Source organism: Emiliania huxleyi (assembly GCF_000372725.1).
Source record: "Emiliania huxleyi CCMP1516 chromosome Unknown EMIHUscaffold_171, whole genome shotgun sequence".
NCBI lineage: Eukaryota > Haptophyta > Isochrysidales > Noelaerhabdaceae > Emiliania > Emiliania huxleyi.
This window is the reverse complement of record NW_005200871.1, coordinates 129,829-145,299: the sequence shown is the minus strand read 5'-3', so window position 1 is coordinate 145,299 and position 15,471 is coordinate 129,829. Positions and strand designations below refer to the sequence as shown.

General features: G+C 63.5%; 2 protein-coding genes across 2 annotated transcripts; both read right to left on the bottom strand.

Annotated features, from left to right (window-relative positions):
- Positions 1-167: 167 nt before the first annotated feature.
- GPA2-1 (GPA2, alpha subunit of a heterotrimeric G-protein) lies at positions 168-5,227 on the bottom strand (the record flags this gene model as incomplete). Its single annotated transcript, XM_005784258.1, has 20 exons — positions 168-292; positions 378-554; positions 623-659; positions 861-944; positions 1,014-1,046; positions 1,206-1,292; positions 1,364-1,426; positions 1,499-1,548; positions 1,620-1,794; positions 2,006-2,137; positions 2,212-2,433; positions 2,501-2,887; positions 2,964-3,086; positions 3,254-3,359; positions 3,493-3,566; positions 3,708-3,746; positions 3,992-4,058; positions 4,134-4,246; positions 4,526-4,564; positions 4,751-5,227. The coding sequence occupies 20 exons, from the start codon at positions 5,225-5,227 to the stop codon at positions 168-170; spliced, it is 2,610 nt and encodes an 869-aa protein (XP_005784315.1).
- Positions 5,228-10,944: 5,717 nt separating this feature from the next.
- On the bottom strand, positions 10,945-12,031 carry EMIHUDRAFT_231285 (hypothetical protein; the record flags this gene model as incomplete). The annotated part of the gene is made up of 3 exons (XM_005784228.1): positions 10,945-11,043; positions 11,612-11,698; positions 12,002-12,031. 3 exons carry the CDS (start codon positions 12,029-12,031, stop codon positions 10,945-10,947), a joined length of 216 nt encoding a protein of 71 aa, XP_005784285.1.
- Positions 12,032-15,471: the final 3,440 nt, after the last annotated feature.

The window sequence follows — 15,471 nt, the reverse complement described above, 5'->3', positions numbered from 1 at the left end:
ACCGTTTGTCCTCTCACAAGCCGCTTGGCCTCATGCCCGCGCCCGCCGGCGTGAGCAAGCGCGTGCGATGCGAGAGAGGAGCGGCACGGAGAGGCCGGCTCTCCACACATGGTGGTGGTGTGCCACAAACTCCTCTCTGCTGGCTTCCTCCGGCAGCGCAAGCATCGTCAGCCCGAGGTGCGGCTGGGCGGCGGGAGATGCTCGGCCAGGAGCGCGCGACGCGCCTGCTTGAGCTCGGACACGGCCGTGTTGCGCCGCATCGCCTCCGCCACGAGCTCGTCGGTCGAGAGGCCTGTTCACACCGGCAGGTGTGAAGAGACGCGGCTCCCCCCGCCACCGCCGGCGCGGGCGTGCGTGTGCGCGGAAGTGTGCCGCGCCTTCCGCGCCGGGCACGCCGTCAGCGAAGGAGGGGCGCTTGTCGGCGCACCACGAGATGACGCGGTTGACCCAGCGGAGCGGCCGCTGCGCGTCGGAGAGCGCCGCGATCTTCTCCTTGAGCGCCTCCTTGTGCGCCCGCATCTGCGCCATCAGCTCCATGTTGTCGACCGTCACGCCTGTTCACAGCCAGGCGTGTGAAGGGGCGCCCAGCCTCTTCACGGCTCGAGGGTGTCGACTGTCGCGCCCGTGTCGATCGACGCCAGCTCTCGCTGCAGCGCGCCCTTGAAGGGGAGGGCGAGGGCGAGGGTGAGGGTGCGGGCGAGGCTTGCGGGGGAGGGCGGACCGCTCGAAGGTGCTGCCACTAACTAGCTCTAAGTAATTGAGCAGACCTGCGGGACGATGAACGAGATATGAGGAGAGATGGGGAGAGATGGGGAGAGATGGGGAGAGATGGGGAGAGATGGGGAGATGGGGAGGCAGACCTGCCGCGAGACGATGGACGAGAGCGTGTTCGGGCACATGAAGCGCATGTTCTGCGTCTCGAGCACCTTGCGGTCGACCCACACGTGCTTAATAATCAAGCAATTAATTAAGCAGAAGGCCTTAATTAGGAGCACCTTGCGGTCGACCCACACGTGCCCCGGCAGCAGCTCCGACTCGTCCTCCACCTGCGGGAAGGGTCCGAGAAGGGTCCGCGAAGGATGCGCCAAGCTACCCCACCCTCCACTAGCGAGCAGAAGAGAACCGCTGTGTATGTCCGCACTACCCCCCCCCCCCCCCCCCACCCACCCACCCACCCACCCACCCGCCCCCCGCCCCTCACTCACCAGCGAGCAGAAGAGCAGCAGCTGTATGTGTCCGCGCTCGTCGATATCGATCGCCTCGTGGTCGTACAGCACGCCGAGCGGCGCCGCCTGCCCTCGCACGGCCGGCGGTGTGAAGAAGCGCCGTTCACGGGTCCGCAGAGCACGCCGAGCGGCGACGCCTCGTTGACTGCGTTCGTAGCGCCAGCCGACGGCCCACCGCCGACGCCGAGCCGCTCCTTTGCCTGTCGATGAATGATTCATTCTTCAGTCGTTTTTATTACATTGAGGCCGAACGCCGAGCCGCGCTCGGTCGCCTCTCCGATCGCCCACCAGAGCTTCTCGCGGAAGGTCGCCCCCTCCTCGCCAGTCACCTGATTCGACCAATAACTAACACTGGATAACTAGTTAAGTGGAAGGTCGCCCTCCCTCCTCCGCCAGTCACCTCTGGCCCGAGCCAGCCGCGGTTGGGCGTGGCGCCCTCGAGAAGCGGCACGCCCCGCTCCCACCGCACGCGCACGCCGTGCGCCCACGCCCGCTCTTCGTCGGTGAGCTGCTGCGAGGTGAGGAAGATGTGCGGGATCATCACGCGGTTGTGCTCGTTGACCATCACCTTTGATGCATTCATTAATTATTAATTAGCTAGTGATGAGTCATCACGCGGTTGTGCTCGTTGACCATCACCTTTGATGCATTCATTAATTATTAATTAGCTAGTGATGAGTCATCACGCGGTTGTGCTCGTTGACCATCACCTGCATCCGTTCATTATTTTAACTAGTTAGTTGTGAATCATGACGAGGGTGCAATCGTTCGACCATCGCCTTGAAGCCGGACGGCGTCGAGACGACACGCAGGATGCCAAGGTAGACGCCGCGCTCCGGGATCTTCTCGACCTGCGAGTTGAAGAGCACCGCGCCCTTGAACCAGCGGAAGCGGACCGGGTTGGGCGCGAACGGGTTGAACTCCTATAAGTATTGAAGAACTAATTGAGTGACTGGTTCATTAGTTGGTAGTTAATTCATTAGAACGGGTTGAGCTCCTCGTCCTTTGGCGGGGGCTTGCACGGCGCGGCGACCGTGTCTTGCCCGGAGTACTTGAGGTACGTCGCGTCCTCAAACTCCTCGTGCACGCGCCACGAGACCGGGTGCTTCATCGCGCCGGGAGGGAAGTAGGCGCGAACCTCCTCGGGCAGCTTGCGCACGCAGAGCAGCACGGTGAGCCGCGAGTGCTCGAGGTAGATGGGCTTGTCGTACAGCCAGCCCAGCTCGGCGCCTAGAGACGAAAAGAAATTCAGAGAAAAAGAAACACGGCGTGTCGTACAGCCAGCCCAGCTCGGCGCCGTCCGGCATGGCCAGCAGCTTGCGCAGCGCGCGCACTCCGTCCTTGAAGTTGCCGGCGAAGGAGCCGATCTCGGAGTGCGAGGTCTGCATCTGCGTCGAGGGGGGCACCCCCTTGCCCAGCGCCATGCACCACCGCCACTCTGCGTCGGAGATGCGGCCGCGCTGCAGCTCGACGGCGGGGAGCCGCGCGGCGTCTCGCGCGTCCGTCAGCACCATCCGCTCCGAGAGCGAGTCCGTGAAGAAGCACGCCGCCAGGATGACCGTGTCCTCGGCGTACGGTGCGGGAGACTTGACCGCCGAGACGCCGCCGCCGCCCGTCTCGAGGGCGTCCGCCGTCCCCTCGTCCATCTTGCGCAGGTTCTCCTATGGGCAGGTCGCTGGAGGGCTCCTGGAAGGCTCCTGGCGGGTGGGCGGCGGTCCCATCCCGCGGCAGGGTCTCCTTGAGGATGATGTCGAACACGGACGCCATCACGAACTCCATGTTGTCCGAGTCGGTGGCGCACGTCGCGTGCGCGTAGATCTGGCGCTGCTCAGGCCGGTCGTTGAGCGCGAGGAAGCGCGCCTTGAGATCGATGGCGGAGTGGTGTTAATTAATCATTAAGGACGAGTAGCTAATTCATTAGATATATGTAATAGTAAGTAATTGAGTAATAGTAAGTGTCGATGGGAGTGGTATTACTTAATGGTTGAGGACGAGTAACGAGCTAATTAAGAATGATGCAAGCGCGCCTTGACGTGGTCGATGGCGGAGTGGTAGTCGGCCCCGCCGGTGTACTCCTTGTCCCACACAGTGAGGGGCACGCCGCGCTCGAGCTTCTTCTGGAAGATGTCGCGCCTGGCCCATCGAGGTGTGGCGTGGTCTCCTCAGCGTCTGCTCTGGCTGCGGCAGCCGTGGGGAGCTCTTCAACAGCTCTGAGTCATCTCGTGCTGTCTCGTACAATCTCGGGTATTCTCGGCGAGTCTCGCGCTTGTTGAGGAAGAGGATGATCGACGTGTTGTGGAAGGAGCGGTGCGCGAGGATCTGCTGGAAGAGCTGCAGCGCCTGAGGATGGAGTCGGTTCGATGAGGGGGTGTCGGAGCTTGAAAGGCTCTGCTCGAGGCCGCAGCGCCTTTCAATTAATTACACCAAATGAATCAATTAAATTCGACTAATTAAGGGCTCTGCTCGAGGCAGCCGCAGCGCCTCGTCGATGCGGTTGGTGCTCTCGTCCTCGTACAGCACCTGTTCACAGCAGTGGGTGTGAAGAGACGCTGTCCACACCTCTCGTCCTCGTACAGCACCTGCTCAAGGGTAAGGTAAGGTAAGGGGACCTTCTCCACACACACAAGGCGGTGGGGCAAGGGCCAGGCTAGTCCCTCGCGACTCCACGTCTAGGCGACAGGAGCCCCACGGCATTCAGAGTGCAAGGCCCAGTGCGCGTGGGCGTGTGTGTGTGTGCGTGTGTGTGTGTGCTTGCGTGTGTGCACTTGGTCGAACTCGGAGACTGCCGTCACGAAGATGATGGCGGTCACGTTGTCGAACACGTGGATCCACCTACGGGGAAGGCTCCGAGACAGCTCCGAGAAGCCCCCGCGCCCCAGCGGCAGCGGCGAAGAGACGCGGTCTCACTTCCGACGCTCGTTGCGCTGGCCGCCGACGTCGAACATCGAGTAGCGCCGGCCGTTGATGGCGAGGTTCTGCTGCACGATGCCCGTCGTCCGCACGCGAGCTCGCAGCACGTCCTACGAGGCGGCGGCGAGGCGGGCGCGTCGGCAACAAGGATGTGCGGCAGCGGCGGCTGGCGGTGCCACGGTGGCGGCGGCTCCGGAGCCAGAGGCGAGTGTGGCGGGGACAGGGAGGAGTTCGACCGCTGCTCGCCCTCTCACACCCACATGCGCAGTCGTGGCGTGCTTCCGTCCAGGGAACCCCGCCGCGCCGCTGCGGGTCTGGGGCGGCAGCGTAGCTGTGGCCAGCGCCCCGCTCTCGGGGTGTGCCGCTGTGGGCCTGGGGCCGCAGCGAGCCTGCTGGGTCGGGACAAAGTCTGTCCGGAGGATGTCGCCCTGCGGAGAGGGCAATCAGGAGGCCGGGCATGAGAGCGGCGGGCACAGACGCCGGCCCAAGGGCGCCGGACACTGGGGTGGGTGGGCTGGCGCCCTCATCTACGCCGCTCGGCTGGCGGCGGTGGGCTCCGGACGGGATGGCGGGAGGCGCGGACAACGGCGGCGGCGCAAGCGGAGGGCGCTCACCGCGCGCTCCCAAAAGTAGGCCGTCGAGTCGTTGAGCTGGAACTCGGAGGAGCGTGCGATGGCGGCCTGGACGCCGGGGTCGGCCCACATCGCGTCGAACGCCGCGGGGTACATCGCGTCCATCTCGATGTTCCCGTCCGCCGGCAGCTTGAGAAGCAGGTCGGACGCCATCCGTCCCTCGTCCGTCTGGAAGTCGATGCCGAGCTTCTGCATGCCGGCGGCGACGGCGTGGGTGTTGCCAAAGAGGTTGGCGCGGACCACCGTCACGAACTTGGCCGGCGGATCCGGCACCGAGTACAGAAGCTTCATCTGCTTGAAGACAGTGCTCTTCCCGCTCTCGCCCGTCCCGAGGACCAGCATCTTGGTGACGGCCTGCTCTTCGCGCTGCATCTGTTCCAGTTTGGAGTTGATGTCGCGCGAGGCGTCATCCTCCGCAGTGGCCCCATTCTCGACCTGCTTGGAGGCGCAGAGACCCATCGAGCCGCGAGCCGCGCTCGCTCGCTTGGGCGGCTCGCACCTTGGCCTGGCCAATCGCAAAGTATCACGCTCGGCTTGTCAAGTTTCTTTTGTTCTCGAGGTTCTCGAGGTGGATACTTCACCTTTCTACCTACCTACCTAGGACTGAGAGAGAGAGAGTGAAAAACCGCCAATGGCAGTTATCCGTTAGTGCGGACGTCGGCGCGGCTCGCCTCTGCCGCGGCGGCTGCTGCGCGCACGCGGCGGCGCCGGTCTCTCGCGAGACGGCTGGTGACGCGGCTCGCGGCCGACGTACGCTGCGCTCGTTGGACCGCCCGCGGCGTGGCGTGCGCGGCGCTGAGCGCCGCTCTGCGAGCGCTTGTGCGCTGCTGTCACACTGCACTGTCTCTCTGGTGCTGCTGGTGGTGGTGATGTTGCTGATGCTGGTGCATATGCTGCTGCTGGCGCGGCGCGGCTCTGCGACTCGGCTCGAGACGCGCGTCGGGAGCAGCTGACACGGCGGCGTCGGGCAGGTTGCGCCTCTCTCTGGTGCTGGTGGTGCTGGTGGTGCTGGTGGTGCTGGTGCTGATGCTGCTGCTGATGCGGCGCGGCTCTCCGACTGGACTCGAGGCGCGTGTCGCGGCAATCTGACGCGGCGGGCGGCGTCGCGGGCGGCAGCGATCGCGGCTCGACGGTGGAGGCGGAGGGTGGAGGCTGGTGGACTTTGAGTTTATTTCATGATGGACTACGACATCTGGGGGGTCAACCGGGAGGCAGGGGGTTCAACCAGGCGACGGAGGACCGTGGGCCATCGCGGGGACGGCCCGCCGGAGGCGGGCTCGATTGATCCGGATGGTCTCACCCGGTGGGAGGCACCGAGGCGTCTTGGACGCTCAGCTCTACCTTAAGCTCCTGAGGGGCGCGTGGTTCTAACCACGTAGTATGACTATAGCCCACCACAGACACCCTCCCTGCTCTACACACGTGTGCACACTCCCTCACCCTCTCCTCTCTCCTCTCTCTCTCTCTCCTCTCTCCTCTCCTTGTCTGCTGTCTGCCTGACTCAGGCGCAATCTGCCGATGCGAGATTGTGTGTGGGCTGCTCCTAGGGGGCCCTGTGCGATCCGACGGGTAGGGGGGCTGTGCCCGGGCGGTGTCCGGTGTGGAGTCCCCTTCTGATCCCGCCTGTGGTGTTGGGTGTGAGGTCGTGGAAGCTTCGATCCCAAGGGGGGGAGCCGAGCCCACTCATAACCAACTCTCAGGGGCAGTAGGTGGGCGAGCCTCGAGCGCGCTCATCTCGATCGTCAAGGCGTCGCTACGCGCGGTCTTCCGCGGGGGGAGCTTCGTCGACGGGTGCGGGAGCGCGGCGCAGCCAGTGCCGTGGCGATGCCTCCGGCTGTTTGTGGCGGGCGGCTTGCTGCTCGCTGCATGGCGAAAAACTCGTCTCGCCACACGCCAAGGGCTTATGCTCTGGCGAGACGTGAGGCGCATGCGCCCAGGATGGGAGGGGGCATGCGTAACGACACTGCTAGAGATGCCTTTCGGGGCCCAGAGATAAAACTTCTGTGATGCCATGCGTGACCTAGTAGTGTCCCCAGCTATGGGCGTGTCCACGTTGGAGCCAGGTGTGGTGTGGGCGCGAGAATAGCTCCGCCGTTCATGGAGGCAACCGATGCGAGTCGACTGGTGTGTGTCGTCGTGGTTTCGTATCAAGAATTCTCTCTCTCTCCCTACCTAGGACTCTAAGTTTCTGTCAGGACTCTCAAGTTTCTGTCAGGACTCTCAAGTTTGCTTGTCAGGACTCTCAAGTTTACGTCAGGACTGCCCCATCAGGACGATTCCGCAGAGGGCGGCACGGGTCGAAAGGGGGGCTGGGCGTCTATCATTCACTGCTGGGGGGGAGGGGAGGGTTGCAGTGAAGGAAGCTGGAAGGTGGAAGTCTCGTCAAAGGCACTTGTGAGTACTGTGAAGACTGTGCGTCGTCAGGACTCCGCCAGGACTCTGTCAGGACTCTGTCAGGACTCTGTCAGGACTCTGTCAGGACTCTGTCAGGACTCTATCAGGACTGTCAGGACAGGTGCGGGAGGTCCACAAACCAGGTTTCGCGCGGTACGCGCCGGGCCGTCAGCGCCTTTCGAAAACAGCGTATCACTATGCAACTACTAGGGTTAAAGTCAAAGTCAAAGTTAATGTTCCCCTTTTCATTTACTAGCTCTCGAGATCGCATCGCACGCTAAACGCACCTGGCATGTGTTCGTGAGCATGAGGCATGCCGTTTGTTTACCGCCACAGTGGACCGCAAACGGCCGTCGCTTTCGTTGGGTGCTACACAGTTTCTGACAAGTCAGCTCAGGGCCTGCAAAGACGCTGTCGGCACCGAAGAGAATGCTCAGGTCGCGTGATGTCACCACGCTCCCACCATCTGCACGCAGCGTGGTATTTAGTGGTCCAAACTGTTGCCGCAACCCTTTCCTCACCCGCTCCTCGCGCCGCGCGGTCAATCGGTCAACGTCGTCACGCGAGTGCCACGGCACGCTGGGTGAGGCCGGATGTGACGCAGCCCACCGCGAGCCGTGACGCTCAATGAGCCGCTCGGTTGCCTCCGCGTAGCCGTACTTGCCGAAAAGCACCTTGGCCCGCCAGCGCGTGCGCACAGCTAGAGGAAAGCGGTATACGGTCGAAAGCAGCACGTCGTGGAGCAGGTCCTGCTCCGCAGGACCGACCAAGTCGCCCACCGCTTCCTTTATCAAGGGATCGGTGAACGCGTGTATCGCCGCGCGCACACGCCCCACAAAAGCGAGCGCGCGCCGAGTCGGCAAGAAGGCGAAGATGTCGGGCGTGAACTTTGGGATGCTGTGCTGATCTGCGGGGCTGTCAAAGCAAACGTCGGCACCAACGGCGCGAACGGCTCTGAAGAGCGCGCGCGTTGGCCGCAGAAGCCTCGCGTCGGCGCCAGCAAACATAATGCGGCGACCTCGCGAGAGGAAGTGCGCAATCACGACCCACTTCTCTTGCGACATCATCACGTCGGCCGACCATTCGGACCCGCACTGTCCAGCCGGGGCGCGCTGCCCCTCGCAGCCACGGCGTGTCTCCACGTTACTGACGGCACAGGCGATTCCCAAGCGGGCGGCAGCATCGCAGTCTGCAACGCGCTTAGTCACCAAGAAGGCGCTGCTTCCCAGGATCCGAGCTACCTCGAAGAACTCCTGGTACAGTCCCGGAAATTGAGTGCGCATGAATAGCGGCGTTGCAACCGTGAAGAGGTCGAACGGCGCTTGTCCAGGCTCCTCCCCGATGAGCCTGGACAAGCTGTAGTTATGCGGCGGGCACGAGTACACGCTCGACCAGCAGGACGAGGATGTTGCCTCGTACATATGTACACACGTAGCGGTAGCGTGACGTCGCACGGCGACGCGCCGTCGCACAATGCTCCACAAAGCTGCAAGCGATCCGCCGCGCCGAGCACGGGCGCCGAGAAGAGCGATCGGCAGGACCAAGCCGGAACCCCGGACAAAGGCAGGTTTGAAGGAGTTTTGTCGAGTTTTATATTAAATGAACTCGGGGGCATTGTCGAGTTTTGTCGAGTTTTGTCGAGTTACGTACAGAGGAATGACCGTTACGCAAAAGCATGCGCGACTTGCACTCTTTCGTGACACTCGCTCGCCGGTGCGCGGGGCATGGCCTCCCGCGCGGCTCGCGCTCACTCGGCCTGCCTCCGCCTCACTCACGGCTGGCTGAGCACGCCATGGGTCCGCCTGGTGCGGCGCTGCTCGCTCGCTGCGCTGCACAAAGCTGCGAGAAGCAGGGTGACCTCCTGAGCTTGAGCATTGCGCAGCGCGGCTGCTGGTGCTCGAGGGCGGCCGTGTGGTGGCGTGAGGGCCTGATTGGTGGTGACCTCGTGCTGATCAGACCGAAGCTGAGTACTGACCTGTTCCGACCGTCATCACTTTGAACATGGTCGGATCAGGGTCGGAGGATCAGGGTCGGAACAGGGTGGATGCCCCGCGCGCCTGACCCAGGCGCGAAAACGAATCTGCGAGGCGCGGCCGCTTATGCGGCCCGATGGGGAGGAGCGGGGCAGACTACGGGGATCGGCTTCTTACACAGCCCTTCCCTGCAGAACCTCGAGAACGTGGTCTCTCACACCAATCCTCGCTACCCAACGCGGCCAAAGGATATCCACTGATTTCGGTCGAGCGAATTCTTTTCTGTCGTGTGTGCGCCTTTCGTTGCAAAATTCTGGCAACTCGCCCGCCCGTCGATGGCCCAAGCCGAGGAGCACACCAGCCTCCTCTCGCTCCCCGACGAGATCCTCCTCCACGCCGCCCGCCTCTGCCTCTCCGCGAGCCTGCCCGCCGCTGTCCGGCTCGCCACGCAGACCTGCCACACCCTCCGCCGAGCGCTGCAGCCGCTCCCGGCCGAGGCAGAGCGGCGGCGGCTGCGCTGGCAGCCCTCGCTCACGCTGCGGCACGCCATCAGCTCCGACGGTCGGCTGCTCACCAAGACGCACGCCAACGGCCAAGACTGCGCGTGCGCCGCCGGCCCGCTGCTGCCGACGGCGGGGAGGTCGGCGTGGCGGTTGCGGGTGGAGGAGGCGGACGGCGAGGCCGCGATCCTTGTCGGCGTGTGCGACGCGGCGGGGCGAAGTGAGTGGGGACTCAACCTGCGACGTGGCGACCTCGTCCATCTGAATCGGAACCACAAGGGTCAGATCGTCTCCGTGGGCAAGTCCGCCGTGCTGATGACGTTCCAGCAAAGGGTCGCGCATCTGGCAAACTTGGACCGCGTGAAAGTGGTCGAGGTGATCGTCGACCACGACGCGAGCACGCTCACCTTCTCCATCGACGGCGCGCCGCCTCTCCTCCCCGCGCCGATCTCGCCATGCGCCGCCGATGCCACCGTGCTGGAGCGAGACGGTGAGGGCTGCTTTTTGCGGCGGGGCCACACACCCTCCTCTTAAGTTCAATCCCATCCCCTGTAGGCCGGCGAGGAGGGGGCGACGTCGACGCGGTCGCCCCGCGCGCCAGCCTGAGCGGCGGCGCGGCGCTGCGACCGTACGCGTCGCTCAGCGTCGCCGCGGGCAAGCAAAGCCAGCGGCCTGATCGGGTGAGCTTCTGCGACGGGTATCTGTACGCACCGTGAGCGTGGCCTCTCTTGCAACGTTTGCTCCTCAACGTCGCTCGTCGGCTGACTGAGGTCCGATTGGCTGCCACAGCTCTCCTGTTGTCCTGATCGCCCTGCGAGCTGCGTCCTCTCGTCTTGTGCGCGCTCCCTCTCTGTCTCTCGAAAATAGCGAAGTATTATAGCTGCGCGCCCCGCCGTGCTCCGAGTACCGAGAAAAAAACCACACTGGAAGAGCGAAGACGAAGAGGAAGACGCGCTAGATGAAGAGTGCGGACACTGACTCACAGTCCTCAGAGTGTCAGAGTGCTCTGTGCTCAGAGTATCAGAGAGTTTCAGACACCCTCAGACGTCGGGGGCCTTCGCGGGTGCGGCGGCGATAGAACTGCGCGCACACATATGGAGCACATGCACATCACGTATATATCATGGATTGTGGCCCCCTGACATGATAGCCCCCCAACATGCTCGGCCCTCGTCCGCTCCCCTCCTCCATGCATGCCACGGTCTCCGGTTCGGTCCGCATAACCACGTGCTGGCCCACACGCTGCGAGCCCCCTCCCCGCCCGGCGGCGACGCTGAGTCGCCAACAGCTCGTGGGCCGCGCCTCGGCCTCACGGCGACGTGGCCCCCGTGGCCTTCGCCGCGGCGATCGCCGCAGCCTTTGCCTTGAGCTCCGCGATGCGCGCCGTCTCGGCCTCCTTGAGTCGCGCCTGAGGGAGGCAATCTCGGGCAATCTCGGGTAATCTCGGGTGATCTGCGCCCCGTCTCGGCCTCCTTGAGTCGCGCCTGCTCGGCCGCCCGCGCCTCGCTCGTCGCCCGGCTCTTAGCCGCCGCCTGCGGAGGTACGCATTGGACGCGTCATGGACATGTCTGCAGACACGGCGGGCTGCGGGACCGCCGCCACCTCGGCCGCCGCCGCCTCGCTCTTCGCCGCCGCCGCCTGCTTGGCCGCCGCCGCCGCCGCACGCTGCTCCTCGCGCACCGCCGCCGCCTGCGCTGGATCAGCCGCCGCCGCCGCCGCCGCCTTCGACGCCTGTGCCGCCGCCGCCTGCTCCGCCGACCTGCGCGTTGCGGCGTCGAGCTTAGCAGGGAGAAGGGAGAGGAGAGAGGAGAGAAGAGAGAAGAGAGGAGGGAGAAGGGAGAAGGGAGAAGAGGTCTAGCATTCTGATGACAGAGAGCAGAGATCCGTGTCCGCGTATTGCGCCCCCGCTGCTCCCCCCGCCGCCCCGTGCTCCGATGCTGAATGAAGCAGGAGAGGGGTACTACTGCTGCCGGTACTACTGCTGCCCCGAACCTGCGCTTCGCTGCGTCGAGCTTCGCGGCCGCCTCGATCCTCTTGCCTGCAGCCTGGAAAGCTGCCTTCTCCTGCGGGGCTTCTCAGCACGGATGAGCAACAGGCCGAGATCTCGCCGAGATCTGGACGCCGGCCGCTTCCTGCGGGCTCGCGTTGGCGCCGACCTGTTCACAGCAGAGAGGTGGGAAGAGACGCCGTTCACAGAGCGGGGCCGGGCGTGGGGTGTGACTCCAGGGGGGACAATCTCGTCCAATCTCGTCCAATCTCGTCCAATCTCGTCCTATCTCGTCCGATCTCGTCCGATCTCGTCCGATCTCGTCCAATCTCGTCCGATCTCGGTCGACCTTCTTCGCGTCGTCGACCAGCGGCAGCACCGCCCCGAGCGAGAACTTCGACTTGAGCATCGGCACCGCCACCTGAAGAAGAGAAAGAAAAGCCCTCGTTTTCTTTTTTTAGTTGGACTTGAGCATCGGCGCCGCCACCTGAAGAAGCAAGAGAAAGGCCGTCGCCGCGTTTTCTTTTTTTGGTTGGGCTTGAGCATCGGCGCCGCCACCTTTGCCAGCGCGGCCTGCTCCGTGGCGCCAAAAGACCGCGCGACCTGCAGTGTGCATGCGCCAATGGCAGGGTGTGGGTGCGATGACACAGTGTGAATGCGCCGAGGCGAGGAGTGTACGGCTGGTGCCGAAGAGTGCATGTCCTCTCGAGTGCCAGAGACCAGCTTTCCCGCATCTTAGGGGCGCGCAACATCGCCTCCGCCTGCGGCCATGTGTTGGCCGTGCAGTGCCCATGCATGGCCACACATGGCCTTCGCGTTTGTGCATTGTGTGTGCAAGTGTATGCACGCGTACATGCATGTGTGTGTGTGTGTGTGTGTGTGTGTGTGTGTGTGTGTGTGTGTGTGTGTGTGTGTGCGGATGTACTTGAGCGCACCTCCGCCTGCGCCAGCGCGAGCTTGTCGAGAGCTGCTACGGGCGGCAGGCAGATCGCGGCGTCCGTCTTAGGAAGCGCGTCGAGGGTTGGGCCCCACGTCGAGCCGAATGCCTTGAGCTTGTCGGCCGAGACCGTCTCCGCCGCCACGCCCTGCACCTTCTCCGCCACCGCCTTTGACGGCAGCGGCACGAGCGTGCACGAGTCGACGTTGAGGCCGCCGAAGGCGTCTCCGACAGCGCCGTTCAGCGCCTTGAGCTTGTCGGGCGAGACGGAGTCGAAGACGTCGATCGCGGCGTCGATCGATGCGCCGAGCTTGGCCGACGGCAGGCTGAGCAGCAGCCCGCCAATCTTTTCTGTGAACGGCACGAAAGTTTTCGCGTCGAGCCCCCGAATGATTGGATACGAAGCCTCGCTCACCTCGACGATGGCCTCGTCTAGGGTCTGCGCTGCCGACGATGCCAGCGGCGCGCCTATAGGAGGCCGCCATCGCGCTCCGCAGCCGCGAGGCCGGCGCGAGGGCCGGTTGAGCAGCAATCACCGAGCAGCGATGCGCTCAGGCAGGCAGTGCCGACGCAGCGTGCGAGCGTGTCGGTGAACGCTGGCGGCTGTACGCGCAGCGCCAGCGCCGTAGACGCTGACAGGATGGCGGCTAGGAGGGAGGCGCGAGGCAGCATATATGTGTGTGTCTATATACAATCGGGGGTGTGTGTGTATCGTGTGTATCGGTGAATGGGCACCATGAAAAAGAAATCGACAGAATTTCACAATTCAAGACGGCCGCACACACACGACAAACAAGGCGCGGGCGACGGCTTCCACTCTACACCCCAACATCCCCACCCTCGCTCCGCCCCGCCCCGCCATCTCCACCTGACAACCAATCGCGAAGACGCACCTCGAGAGACGCACGACTCGGCCCTCCCGACCCCCTGCACCATATGAGAAGAGTTTTACAATGACGAATGAGCTCTCTCGCACACGCAAGATCACACAACAGACAAGGCACACCAGTGTACAACCATGGAGTGTGTGAATGCGACAAGGGACCGTCCGTTTGTGCGTATCACGTATCACTCCCGTGTGCATTCCCCCGCTGCCCTCGTGTGCATTCCCCCTCTCCCCTCAGAGTGGCGGTGGAGATGGAGGGGGGGCACTGCCTGGAGGGAACGCGTGGCACACACAGCTGAAATGATTATAGGCACGGTTGCTCAGACCATAACACTCGGAGGGGAAGTCCTGGTCGTCAGGGATCGCCCCGGTGGCATCATCGTGGGGCTGAACACAGTGCATCCTTCCACATTTGACGCCGTCGATGGCGGTTTCCGCATTGCCTTGGTAAGCAAACCGCGCGTCATCCGTGTAGACTGTGTCGTAGGGATCGGCGTCGTGGTCGGCTTCTTCCGGGTTGAATGTCTGAACGAGGAGGCACTTGAGGGGGTAGGTGCTAGTCAGAGTGGCATCGCCATCATCATCATCATATCCGATCAACTGATGGGTCGGAAGATATTTCCAACTCACATCACTTGCCAGAGCAGCGTTGGCCTCTCGACACTCAGACTCGCTGAGGCTTGTAGTACCAGCGTCTTCACAGCTCGAGTGCACACCATCGTTGAGGATGACAAAGTCATCGGCGGTCAAGGGCGGCGGCGAGGGTGGCGGTGGCGCCGGTGAGGGTGACAGCGGCGGTGAGGGTGGCAGCGGCGGTGGGCTTGGCGGTGGCGGTGACGGCGGTGGCGATGGCGGCGGCGGCGAGGGTGGTGGCGACGGAGATGGGAACGCGTGGCACACACAGCTGAAATGATTATAGGCACGGTTGCTCAGACCATAACACTCGGAGGGGAAGTCCTGGTCGTCAGGGATCGCCCCGGTGGCATCATCGTGGGGCTGAACACAGTGCATCCTTCCACATTTGACGCCGTCGATGGCGGTTTCCGCATTGCCTTGGTAAGCAAACCGCGCGTCATCCGTGTAGACTGTGTCGTAGGGATCGGCGTCGTGGTCGGCTTCTTCCGGGTTGAATGTCTGAACGAGGAGGCACTTGAGGGGGTAGGTGCTAGTCAGAGTGGCATCGCCATCATCATCATCATATCCGATCAACTGATGGGTCGGAAGATATTTCCAACTCACATCACTTGCCAGAGCAGCGTTGGCCTCTCGACACTCAGACTCGCTGAGGCTTGTAGTACCAGCGTCTTCACAGCTCGAGTGCACACCATCGTTGAGGATGACAAAGTCATCGGCGGTCAAGGGCGGCGGCGAGGGTGGCGGTGGCGCCGGTGAGGGTGACAGCGGCGGTGAGGGTGGCAGCGGCGGTGGGCTTGGCGGTGGCGGTGACGGCGGTGGCGATGGCGGCGGCGGCGAGGGTGGTGGCGACGGAGATGGGAACGCGTGGCACACACAGCTGAAATGATTATAGGCACGGTTGCTCAGACCATAACACTCGGAGGGGAAGTCCTGGTCGTCAGGGATCGCCCCGGTGGCATCATCGTGGGGCTGAACACAGTGCATCCTTCCACATTTGACGCCGTCGATGGCGGTTTCCGCATTGCCTTGGTAAGCAAACCGCGCGTCATCCGTGTAGACTGTGTCGTAGGGATCGGCGTCGTGGTCGGCTTCTTCCGGGTTGAATGTCTGAACGAGGAGGCACTTGAGGGGGTAGGTGCTAGTCAGAGTGGCATCGCCATCATCATCATCATATCCGATCAACTGATGGGTCGGAAGATATTTCCAACTCACATCACTTGCCAGAGCAGCGTTGGCCTCTCGACACTCAGACTCGCTGAGGCTTGTAGTACCAGCGTCTTCACAGCTCGAGTGCACACCATCGTTGAGGATGACAAAGTCATCGGCGGTCAAGGGTCGCGACGGGGGCGGTGGCGGTGTCGGCGGTGGCGACGGGGGCGGTGGTGACGGG